General features: G+C 38.0%; 1 protein-coding gene across 4 annotated transcripts in view; it reads left to right on the top strand.

Moving 5' to 3' along the window:
* Positions 1-13291, top strand: part of Uhrf2 (ubiquitin like with PHD and ring finger domains 2) — an 85247-nt gene that overhangs the window by 69192 nt on the left and 2764 nt on the right. For all 4 annotated transcript variants that reach the window (XM_076562130.1, XM_076562133.1, XM_076562144.1 and 1 more), the window contains 5 exons: positions 434-540; positions 4245-4407; positions 5370-5510; positions 9645-9741; positions 10233-10390. In XM_076562130.1, coding sequence (XP_076418245.1) covers positions 434-540; positions 4245-4407; positions 5370-5510; positions 9645-9741; positions 10233-10390 — 666 coding nt within the window. The remainder of the gene's footprint in view (positions 1-433; positions 541-4244; positions 4408-5369; positions 5511-9644; positions 9742-10232; positions 10391-13291) is intronic.

Below are 13291 nucleotides of genomic sequence, written 5' to 3' on the forward strand. Positions count from 1 at the left end.
TTTGAATATTCATCAGAAAAATTCTATATGGTATAGATGACTGCCAAGAATTCCATCATGAAATGTTTCTGAAAGTGACACTATTCATAAAGAACCTGCAAACTATTTGTCAGTTACTACTGAATTAAATGAAATGTTTTTAACCCATAAGCCCTTACTTTGTAAAATGCTGTGGATTACTTAGATACATACACACATGAGAATAACTGTGTTTGAAGATGTTGGAAACTAGAACTTTGAAGCAAAATCTTTAGATCAAGTGATAAAACTTGAAAGTACACTACACACATGATTGTATTTTGCTTTATTTTGGTAAATTCTCTGAGAAACATGTCAATAACATCTTAACTTAATGTTCTGACTCTAAAATGAAAATTAGTGAAATTATCCTTAGGTTTAAGCATCTCACTGTAAAAACAATCTTTCCCTGTAGGACCGAGGTGATGAGTTCACGTACACTGGAAGTGGTGGTAAAAATCTTGCTGGTAATAAAAGAATCGGCGCACCATCGGCTGATCAAACCCTGACAAACATGAACAGGTGCTGTTCTAAAGGCTCTGCAATCTATGGTTAGATCCTGTCAGTATAACTTGGTATTTAAGTTATAGGGCAGCTCTTCAACTAGAAGTTAACATGAGATTAAAATTCCATTGGTTAATTTTTTTATACTATTAATTTTTAAGTGGCATTATTCCCCTCTATACTTGATACATGTGATATACATGATGAAACATGTTGACACCTTTGAAAGAAGGGAACCTATATGATTTAAGTGAAATTGAAGATGAGGTGGCATGTTTAGTGAGTGCCCTGTAAGTCAAAAACTAAAGTGATGCTGTCCTCAACACATTTATCTTTTTTGTGCAAATTTGTTTTAGAAGTGACTCACTAATGTGAAATAGCCTAATGAGAATAGGTGAGTGAACTATTAGGTAACTTAAATCAGTCTGCACTCCAGGCACTTTTAAGATTTATATTAATAGTGACTTCTAAGTTAGTTATAAAAGTAATCTTTTTAACTAAATTCCCTTAATACATTACAGTCACATTGCATTGAGTTTTAAAATTTATGGCATCCTTACTACCACAGGATATAAATTTTAATTTCTAAGTAATTTATTTTGTAAATGCATGCTGATGTTAACAAAATAACTAAAACCCTAGATAGCAAATATAGCTTTATAACTTGTCATAGTAAAAATTTTGTGAACTATATAAAAGTTAAGAATTTTTATGCCCTATAAAGAGTATTTTGGCTTTGAATAAAAATGATTATTTTTGTACTTTGAATATAAAGCACTAAGTTTTAAATAGTGTCCCTTTATTTTATTACCATGTCAAATATACCAGTATTATTTCAAGACTTTATTGCATATTAAGTAACATAGAATCTTGTGTTCATATCTTGTATATTATTTCTGACAGTAGGATTATTTTACTGAACTAGCAGAGGAGACATGTCAGATTTGCTGGTGAAATCTCATTCCTGAGATAGGAGTATAATCCTTTGCTGTCCTTATCCTACAAAGAGGGCGACTCTTTAAGAGGAATAACCTTAGAAGTCAGAAATAGCTTAACACATTTTTGTCAGTGAACATGCATCTTAAATTAACAATGGCTTAAGTTGTCATGTGTAAGAATTATATTTTTTTTTATATAAGACTCCGCTTTAGTGAAACGTGGTATTCATGGATAATTTAGTAAGTAATGTTACAACCTCCTTAGAAAATAATTGGCAACAATAAAAATGTTTGCTGTTAAAAAGATGATTGTAAAAATGAAGTAGACTGACAACTATTTGGAATAATTGGCTTGTCTTATAGACCTTAACATCTACTTGATTACTTTAGACACTTAGCTATGTGTGTGCCTTGTGATTATAAGTCTTCTAAAGAAACAAGAAATCTTATAAACATGAAAACTGGAATGAAAGGACTTCAGCTTGGTCCCCAAACATGCACTCTTTACCAAGCAGTGTATGATACAGTTCATTCTTGCTTCTCTGCTAAGAGGAATTTTGACACTTTCTTGCTTCTGAGCAGTACCTATTTCTTCCCAACTCTTCTGCTTTAGAAAGTGAAGAGATCATCAAGGTATCCCAGCTGTTCTTTATGTCAGGGCCATCTGAAGCCATTGGTTGCTAGAGTTTTATATATAATAATAAAAGAACTTTATTGCTTTTCTTTTGCCTTGTTTCATACTTCAGACTCCTTTTACAATTTTCAGGAGTCTCTATACTTATATGAAGCCAAAAGTGATTGACAGTGCCATGTAGTGATAGCAGTAATTATGATTAATGGTACCTGTGAATGTTAAAGTATGTCACTCAGTGATATGAAGGTATTTATTCTACCTCTTTTAAAAGATGAGTGATCATTTGATAGGTGTTGCATATAAGATACAACAATAACTCTAATTAGATGGCTATATTGTTAATATTTAAAAATTTTATTTTATATGTATGGATATTTTTCCTGCATGTTTGTCTGTGTGTGCCTTGTGCCTGAGGAGGCTAGATGAGGACAGTAGATGTTGTGAACCATGATGGCTATATTTTATCCCAGCTCCTAGTGTTTTAAAATGTCTGCCCTTTAGGTAAAAGAGAGAACTTTAGCAAACTGAGTTTTCAGCACATCTGGAAAAGTTACGCTCCATTTACTTTAAGAAGATGACTGTGTTTAAGAGATTCCTTGTCAGTAGGTCAGTGATAGTCTTGAGGTTTTTTTTTTTTTTTTTTTAGTTTGAGCCTACAAAAAAGAAATATACCTAAAAAAGCATTTTGTATTATATCTGATTTTTATCAAGTTGGCTGTTTGTGTGCATGTATATTTGTTTACCCCCCCCCACCACCACCACCGTTTTGGCTTTTCAAGACAGGGTTTCTCTGCTGTATAATCTTGGCTGCCCTGGAACTCACTCTGTAGACCAGGCTGGCCTCAAACTCACAGAGATCCACTTGTCCCTGCCTCCTGAGTGCTGGGATTAAAGGCATGTGCCTTGGGGGGGGGCCTCTTATTAGCCTGGAATTCACCAAGTAGGCTACAATGGCTGATCAGTAAGCCCCAAGGATCCACATGTTTCCATTTAGCAGCACTGGGATTATAAACACATTACACCAGTGATTTTTTTTAAAAATACACCATTTTCATCAATTTGAACATTGCATACATGACACAGGTGTTTGATCATACTGGCTTCCCACTCTCCCCATTAGCATCTCTTTGGTTCATCCTGTTTTCCCAAATCCTCCTAGTGCATGTTATGCTGCCCACACACTTGGGGTTATGACCTGGAAGTTTTTATGACAGTTCTAGGAACCCAAACTTAGGTCCTCCTACTTCTAAGGCTGCAGTTCACCTACTGAGCCAACTCAGCTTTTAACCCTTATGTGTTAGCAATGTTATTCTTTCACTGAGGTTAGGAAGTAGATGTCTTAAAGGAGGATCCCAACTTGAGTAGACTGTTCTGTTTTAGAACTAGATATTCCTCAGAAGTTCTCATAACCTCTAATGTAGTCACTGATTTTCCACTGCCTGCTGAGGGCAAGCTTCAGCCAAGACATTCTCTCTCCTTCCCGCATAGCGGCCCTCCTTGGCTGTGTATCATCTATAAACCACAACTATCTCAGGGAACCTAATCTCTTCACTGTCATGATTTCCCTGGCATTTTGATGCACTTAAATTTATCCTTCTGTGGAGGTCTTCAGAGAATATGCTCATGTCACACTTATTCTTAATATCCTTTAGACTTTTCAGAATTTCTACTGTCTGGAATGTGGAAAATCTAGAAAAACTATTTGTACCTCGCTGACAAATTTATTTTTCTGGATTTCTTTCTACATTATTCCAGCAATTTACCTCATTTCATCAAAAATTAACTGTTAAAGCAATCACCTCCTTTAGTTTCCCAACGTTCTCCCCTTTCTCAACAAACATTATTTCAAGCAAATTCCATGTATTTCTAGTTATTTTCTATTATACGTGGCACAGATGTTATTACTTTCAGAAGAACCCTACAGGCTATCTGAGAACCAATCCCCTGGCTTGGGGGTGACATCAGAAAACTGATTTGTCTTCTCTGCTGGTGGGGGAAAGCATTATCCTATTGTCTGGAATAATATGGAAAGAATCATAGAATCTTAATCGTCAGGTAAGGCAGAATTTACCTTTTAATTGAGCTAATGACTCAATTATGTACTTGAGGAAAGGTTGCTTGGTATAAAGACTTTGTTTTATCTATTGTAGGGCATTGGCCCTAAACTGTGATGCTCCATTGGATGATAAAATTGGAGCAGAGTCTCGGAATTGGAGAGCTGGGAAGCCAGTCAGAGTGATACGCAGTTTTAAAGGGAGGAAGATCAGCAAATATGCTCCAGAAGAAGGCAACAGATATGATGGCATTTATAAGGTATACCTTATCTCTATCTGGCATGCCGTCTCTTTGGTCATTCTGGGTCTTAAGACAGGGACTACTCTGTGTGGGCTAGAGAAAGGATAGGCTAGCTAATTCAGTTGGCATTTCTACTTCTAGAAATGTAAAAGATAAATGAAGTGAACTTTAACTTTAAGATTTTGAAAAGGGGCTTTGAAGTTCCAAAGGCAGAGTTCTAATTTGGGTCCAGGAGGTTTTCTTTTTGTTTGTTTCTTGTTTGGCACTGATGGGGCTCTAACCCATGGCTTATACACACTAGGCAAGCACTCCACTCTAGACCCAAGAGTTCTGTATTTAGTATATAGTCTATATGACAAAACCATTTAAGTAATTTCACCATTATTTATCTTGGCTACTATGTATCTTTAAAATGTTTTTAATTTTAATAATTAACAATAGTTTTTCAAGGCAGAATACATAACATTATAGCATTAAAAATGTATTTGTGGGGCCGGGCGTTGGTGGCGCACGCCTTTAATCCCAGCACTCGGGAGGCAGAGGCAGGCGGATCTCTGTGAGTTCGAGGCCAGCCTGGGCTACCAAGTGAGCTCCAGGAAAGGCGCAAAGCTACACAGAGAAACCCTGTTTCGAAAAACCAAAAAAAAAAAAAAGAAAAAAAAAAAAAATGTATTTGTGTCCTTAGATACAGAATAAACAAATTAGCTGCCACCATTTATCTCCACCTAATTTGCAGAATTCTGTTATTTTGTTACTATGTTAAATTTATAGTATTATATCCTTATGTGGGAACTATCTTAATAGGAAATAAGCTTGTCACAATGTGTTAATAATATTGATTTATTTACTGTTCTTAAAACAAAGCAAATCTTCTGAAGTTGCATTTAATCATAGCAGATTTATTTAAACTACTAATATGATGGTATTGTGGTTAGTCTAAACTTTAGATCTCAATGTAATATTGAAATATTATGATATAGGTAGTGAAATACTGGCCAGAGATTTCATCCAGCCATGGCTTCTTGGTTTGGCGTTATCTTTTAAGAAGAGATGATGTCGAACCTGCTCCTTGGACCTCAGAAGGAATAGAACGATCAAGGAGACTGTGTCTGCGACTGCAGGTTAGATCTCTTGGTCTGCATTGCTCATGGTTAGGAGAATGTACAGCCATCTCTGGGCCCTTAACACTGTACACAGAGCAATTGTCTGTAGACTGTGAGAGGTAAAGAGTATATAAAGGTACAGAAGGAAACCAGACAAAAGGTGGCCTCTTGGGCATCACACTACTATGTGACCATGCTGGGAAAAAGCTGGACTTGTCAGTGAAAAGCAAAGTATATATATATATTTTTTGCTTTTTAAGTTTCTTAATTCTTCTCTCATATATTACATCTCGACCACAGTTTCCCCTCCCTCCATTCCTCACAGTCACACTCACACACACACACACACACACACACACACACACACACACACACACACACACACACATCCCCTCTTCCCAGATCCACTCCTCCTCAGTTTTTCTAAAAAAAAAAAGAGCAAGCCTCCCAGGGATATCAACCAAACATGCCATAACAAATTACAATAAGGCTAGGCAGGGCAACTCACTAAGAAGAAAAGGGTCCCAAGAATAGGCAAGAGTCAGAGACACCCCCCACTCCCACTCTTAGTAGTCCCACAATAACACCAAACTACACAATCATAATTTTTATGCAGTGACCAAGAACAGGCAAGAGTCAGAGACACCCCCCACACACACACTGTTAGGAGTCCCACAAGAACACCAAACTACACAATCATAATTTTTATGCAGAGGACCTAGCTCTAACCCATACAGGCTCCCTGATTGTCAGTTCAGACTCTGTGAGCCTCTAGAACCCTGTTTAGTTGATTCTGTGGCCCGTGTTCTTGTGATGTCCTTGACCCCTCTGGCTCCTACAGTCTTCTGTAGGGTTCCTGTGGCTCCGCCTAGTGTTTGGTTGTAGGTCTCTGCATCTCTCCCATTAGTTGCTGGATGAAGCCTCTCTGATGACAGTTGGACTAGGCACCAATCCATGAGTACAGCAGAATATCATTAGGAATCATTTCACTGCTTTTTTATTTTTTTGTCAGTTGTGTTTGGCTTCTGCTTCCTGGCTCTCCAGGCAGTGTCATATGTGGGTTCCCTCTTGTAGCATGAGCCTCAAGTTGGACCAGTCATTGGTTGGCCACTCCCACAAGTTCTGTACCACCATTACCTCAGCACATCTTATAGGTAGGACAGATTGTAGGTCAAGGTTTTGTGGCCGTGTTGATGTCTGAGTCCCACTGCTGGGAGCCTTGCCTGGTTATAGAAGGTGGCCAGTTTGGGCTCCTTAGCTCCCATTGCTAGGAGACTTCACTAGGGTCACTCTCAGATTCCAGGGAGTTTTCATTGCACTAGGTTTCTGCATTGTCCCCCTTCATGCCCCCCAGTTCCAGTCATCTCTCTCAGTACTTTCTCTTCCACCCACCCCCACCACCTGAACCTTCCTGTTCCCATCCCTACTCACCCCCAGTACCCACAAAAATCTATTCTGTTTCCCATTCCCAGGAAGATCCATGCATCTCCCCTCTCCCCTTGAGCACTTCTTGTTACTTAGACTCTCTGGATCTGTGGATTGTAGTATAAGTATCCGTTATTTAATAGCTAATGTCTGCTTATGAATACATACCATGTTTGTCTTTCTGGGTCTGTGTTACTTCTTTCAGGATAATTTTTTTTTTCTGTTTCCATCCATTTGCCTGCAAACTTCATGATGCTGTTGTTTTTAACACCTGAGTAATACTTCATTGTTTAAATGTACCACATTTTCTTTATCCATTCGTTGGTTGAGGGACAAGTTGTTTTCTAGTTTCTGGCTATTATGAATAAAGCTGCTATGAACATAGTTGAGCAAGTGTTCTTATAGTGGAACATCCTTTGGGTATATGCCCAAGAATGGTATAGCTGGGTCTTGAGGTAGATCAATTGTCAATTTTCTGAGAACTGCTATATTGATGTCCATAGCAGCTATACAAGTTTGCATTCCCACCAGCAATGGAGGAGTGTTCTTCTTCTCACATTCTTGCCAGCATGTGTTGTCACTTGTGTTTTTGATCTTAGCCATTGTGACAGGTGTAAGATGGAATCTCAAAGTAGTTTTGATTTGCATTTCCCTGATGGTTAAGGATGTTGCATGCTTCTTTGTTTCTCAGCCGTTTGAGATTCTTCTGTTGAGAATTCTCTGTTTAGAGCTGTATCCCATTTTTAACTGGACTTTTTGTTAGTTGATACCTAGTTTCTTGAGTTCTTTATGTATTTTGGAGATCAGCCCTCTGTCAGATATGGGGTTGATGAAGATCTTTTCCCATTCTGTAGTCTGCTGCTTTGTCCTATTGATGCTGTCCTTTGCCTAACAGAAGCTTTTCAGTTTCAAGAGGTTCCATTAATTATTAATTGTTCGTCTTAGTGCCTGTACTGTCTCGGTGTTCTGTTCAGGAATTTGTGTCCTGTGCCAGTGTGGCCAAAGTGTTTCTCCACTTTAGGTTCAGTGTGTCTGGTTTTATGTTGAGGTCTTTGATCCACTTGGACTTGCATTTTATATAGAATGATAGATATGGATCTATTTGCATTCTTTTACATGCTGTCATGCAGTTAGACCAGCACCATTTGTTGAAGGTGCTTTCTTTTTTTCCACTGTGTATTTCTGGCTTTTTTTTTTTTCTCTCAAAAATCAGGTATCCATAGGTGTTTAGATTTACATCTGGGTCTTTGATTCTATTCCATTGATCAACCTGTCTGGTTTTCTGCCAGTGCCATGCGGTTTGTATTACTATAGATCTGCAGTATAGCTTGAAATATGGATGTTCTTTTATTGTACAGAATTGTTTCAGCTAGCCTGGTGTTTTGTTTTTCCATATGAAGTTGAGTATTATTCTTTCAAGGTCTGTAAAAAATTGTGTTGGAATTTTAATGGGGATTGTGTTGAATCTGTAGAGGAAAAGCAAAGTATTATTAGTTTGGCACTTGAAGTATGTTTTGGTAGGGGAAGGTAGAGTTATGTCTCAGGAATACTTTGCTTTTTACTCTTCTGACTCTCCTCATTCCTTTTCTCTCTTCCCAGCAAATGTGCTTTCCTACCCTGCTACTACTTGAGTTCTTTGTTTTTCCCCCTTAGCACATGCTCTCATGTAAACCCATGAGAGGTTTATGTGGATGTGGATGGTGTAGCTGCATTCCCCTAAACCACCTATGTGTACTGGACTTTGTTCCTGACTCGATTTTCAGGGTGTGGTTTAAATCATCTCTCATTGTCCCTGTCTCTGTTCTGCTCATGAAGCCAGCCAGCATTGTTCTTTTCCTTGGCTCTGCCCACACTGCATGTGGAGGCTGGACTGTGGCCAGTGTCTGAGCACCCATGCAGGTGAATGTGTGTCTTTGAGTGCAAGTCTGTTTTTGTTTTTCTTATCTTTTTAAACTCCTGGAAATAATTCCTTAGATGAGACCCATCAGCTATTACAGTAACTAAAATAATTCATTCTATGATTTTTTTTTAATTTGCCAAATCCATTTTGGAAGGTTTTTTAGATCCCAGTGTTGGTCAAATTGATTAGAGGAACTTGAGTAGAATTATGAAAATATATCTACTATGATGTGTTAATAATAATGTGTTGAGACCAGAAACACATTGAGCTTTAAACATGGGCATTATCACAAAGTCAAACCTTCCTTCAAAAATAGGTGAAGAGGTAGAATGTATTCCTATAAATCTAACCTTTAGGTCATAGAAAGTTTAATTTAGTTACATTTGATTTTCTGAAATCTCCTTCCATTCCATTGTTTTGGGAGATGAGAAATCTGGCGTTCAGGTTTTTTTTTTGAGATTGAAGCCACAGTTTTCATCTTGTCTTTGAATATTATTTTCTGTGCTCCATGTTTGATCCCCACTTCATATCTAATTTTTCTTTTTTTAAAAATTTTCAAGTCACCAACAAAGCCTGTGAAGATTTTCTTCTCTTAGACCCAAAGATAAGATCATCAAATTAAAAAGCATTGTAACAATGCAAGCTGCAAGACTTTAAGCAGAATTTGAGATTTCAATTGTCTTTTGCCCTTTGAATTTTTTAAGTGTATATTTGCTTTATATAAATTAAGTATGGAGAATGTATAGAAATAAAACTTTCCCATCAGGATGTGGATCCTCCACCCTGTGAAATTTGAATCAGCATTGTTTTTTTACATCCCTCGTCAGTATCCAGCAGGTTACCCGTCAGATAAGGAGGGGAAGAAGACAAAGGGACAGTCAAAGAAGCAGACTAATGAAGCCACCAAGAGGCCAGCTTCTGATGGTAAGTAGCAGTATAGAGCATGTATGTTAATATCGCATATTCATGAAGAGACAGAAAGAGAGGCTAAATTGAGGGTTCACAAACAACTATAAAAATAGGATTAGTTGGACGATGGTAGTGCACGCCTTTAACCCCAGCACTCGGGAGGTAGAGACAGGCGGATCTCTGTGAGTTCGAGGCCAGCCTGGGCTACCAAGTGAGTTCCAGGAAAGGCGCAAAGCTATACAGAGAAACCCTGTCTCGAAAAACTAAAAAAAAAAAAAAAAAAAAGGATTGAGGGGGTGTTTGTTTGATTTTGTTGTTTCCTGAGGGGATTGGTCTCTTTAATAGTGTCATAACCATATCAGCAACAGGTAATTATCCTAGATTCAAGAGGATAGTGCTCCATGTGCTCATCTTCCTTCTAAACATCACTGGTATCAGTGAACCTTTGTTACAGTTTCTAAGCAGAACTATGTAAGTCTACTGACATATTTTATAAATAAACCTAGATGAGTGTCCAGGTGCCTCCAAAGTGTTGAAGACATCAGATTCAACAGAAGCAGTAGAAGCCTTCCAACTCAGCCCTCAGCAGCAACGCCTAATCAGAGAAGACTGTCAGAACCAGAAGCTATGGGATGAAGTGCTGGCATCTCTTGTAGAAGGACCGGTATAAACTTTTTCTTAAATAATAATGTTCTGATATTAAAAATAATGATTTTCTCAAGTCAGTTCAAACTGTATCTTATGTAGTTTTCTAATTCATTTCTTCCACCTTTCAGAACTAACAGGGGTCAATAAATTTAAACACCTGTAAATTTATTTTAAACTTCTAAGATATTAGTTTTTAATCATGAACTAATAAAACTTACATTGAGGCACTTTTTGGGGGGAGAATTTTCAGTTGTAAAAATCAACTGAATCTAAAACTCAGCAGAAAGATTTTTGCTATAGTTCAGAGATATCTAATAGTATAAATCTTATAGTTTGTATGATTTTCAAAACTTGTATGTTCAGCTTTAAAGTAAACTAGTCGATCTATTTAAGTATTTTTCATTCATGATTGACAGGTGGCTCCATGGTTAAGAGCTTGTAGTACTCTTGAAGAAGACCCAAGTTCAGTTCCTAGCACTGAGGTTGAGCAGCTCACAACCACCTGTAATTCCATCTCTAGGGGGACCATAGCCCTCTTCTGGACCCCTTTGGGCACCTGCCCTCACATATACACAGATACCCCACCTCACATACACATACACATATAAGCATAATTTTAAAGATTGTTAAATTTTTTTTTCTTCTTGATTTTGTAATCATTAAATTTTAAAGTGAAGCTTACCTTGGGGTACATGCCTTTAATCCTAGCACTCAGGAGCCAGAGACTTGTTTGAGGTCAGCCTGGTCTACAAAATATTGAGTTTCAGGACAGCCAGGACTACATAGAAGAGACCCTGTTTCAGAGGGGCTTGGGGAGAGCTAATAAGGTTAATGTGTGGATTTCATGTTAAGCTGAGCTCACCAAATGCAAAAGCTTCAGATGGGAGCTATCTACTCCTTTGGTTTATTGTATCTCCTGTTTTGTTTGTTAATTTGTTCTCCTGTGTATGATGTAGTTTTATATCTTTCCTTCTGAAGTAGGATGGTGGTAGCTGTGAGTGAGTGCTAGGTATATTGTATTTTGCCATCTCTTTCTGATTTTTCTTTCACTGTTGCCTTTATTTCCTTCTTTTGCAACAGCTAAAGTTTCCTGTGTCGGAAGGGAGTAAAGTAAGGGGTATCTGCCTCTCATCTAGTCTTGAGGGACTCCTGGGATTGGTTTGCCTTTTTGGTTGAGAGATAGTTAACATTATTGCATTAAGCTTATTAGAAAAGGTGATCAAATATTGATTGGCTTTATGTCAGAAATCTCCATTGCCTGTAAATGTGATTGATGTCTTGGGTGAGCCTTGATAAAATAAGGCTTAGATTTTTTTTTTTTAATAGCCTGAGTGTAGTGGTTTTGTTCTGTGAAGGGTATTGTTTTTTTAGGCAAGGGACCCAGATATGAAGAGAGAGTGAGGTTGGACTCATTTCCCTCAGGCCACACTTAAATACTTGAGTTGTTATTCATGACTTAGGTTAACAGTTAGATACTCCTGGCTAATGGTAGATAACATCAGTGAGCTCTCCAGATAAGGATGGGCATGGGACAAAGTAGCAGATAATATTGCTCTGGGAAAAGCCACCTGTAGGTCGAATTCTTATTGGTCTTAATAAAATTCCAGAGTCAGGTGTCAGGGTAAATGCTGAAAGATCAGAGAAGTAAAAGAGCCAGCCAAAGTCAACCTCTTACCTCCATGACTTCTCAGACCAAAAAGGACTGAGCTGTCTCCTCCCGCCTCATATTCCCCTCTCTGCCCAGCCATTTCACTTCCTGTCTCCACCTCCCTAGTGCTAGGATTAAAGACAAGTGCCTCCCAAGTACTGGGATCAAAGGCATGAGATCCCAAATGCTGGGATCAAAGGCAGGAACCTCCACCACTTTGCTGTTTCTCTTTTAGACTGGATCAATCTTGTGTAACCCAGGTTGGCCTTGAAATCTGGATCTTCCTGCTTTCTCCTCCCATGTGCCAGGATTAAAGGTGTGTGCCACTATTGCCTGGCCTCTGTGGTTAACTAGTAATTAGCTCTGCACTCTGATCTCCAGGCAAACTTGTATTTGTTAGAGCACAAACAAAATATCACCACAGCCACCTGAGTGAACATGAATGTGTGGGCATCGATGTCTTGTTCTTAACAAGATCTGACATGTCTGCATCCAACTGTTATGACCTGATAATTACTGTGAACATGTAGTGGCATATTCTTTTAATGTATCACATTAATGGTTTTTTTGTAATTCACTTAACTTTCATACTCTTATCTTAAAATACCATTTGGTGTCAAGACATCTTTTAAAGTGTAGCATTTGTTGATGTTTTAATTTGAAGAGCTTATAAATTCTATTTTCTGTTAGTAAAAAGGAGAAATCTTAAAGAATATCTATTATTACTATAAAAAACAAATGGATGATCACCTTTATGACTGTTTGGAAACCACCCTTTTCAAATTTAAAAGATAACAAACAAGCCAAGCGTGGTGGTACATGTGCTTAATCCCAGCACACAGAAGCAGAGGCAGGCTGATCTCTGAGTTCAGGCCAGCCTGGGTTACATAGGGAGACCTTTTTTCTAAAAGAAAGGAAGGAAGGACACACACAGCTAGGGTAAATAGGAACTAATGAAGGCTCTTGAAGATGCAGGGCATCATTTGATTATGTTCACACTTGTACTTCACTTTAAATAAATATCCCCTAGAAAATACAGGATTGGAAGTTGAGGCAAAATAGTGCACAGCATCTTAGGAAGATAATAGGTTTCTTATAACACTGGACACTAGAGGTATTGCCTAGTGCTGTTTTAGTTTGAAAAATAAAAAACAAAGCAAAACATTGTAGCTTATTACAGAGAAAGACTGACCAGCTAATCTATGTCATTTGCTGAAATCTGCAGTGGAGCTTACAGAACCAAAGGACACAGCACTGATTGGCCTTCTG

Source organism: Peromyscus maniculatus, chromosome 1 (assembly GCF_049852395.1).
Source record: "Peromyscus maniculatus bairdii isolate BWxNUB_F1_BW_parent chromosome 1, HU_Pman_BW_mat_3.1, whole genome shotgun sequence".
Lineage (NCBI taxonomy): Eukaryota > Metazoa > Chordata > Mammalia > Rodentia > Cricetidae > Peromyscus > Peromyscus maniculatus.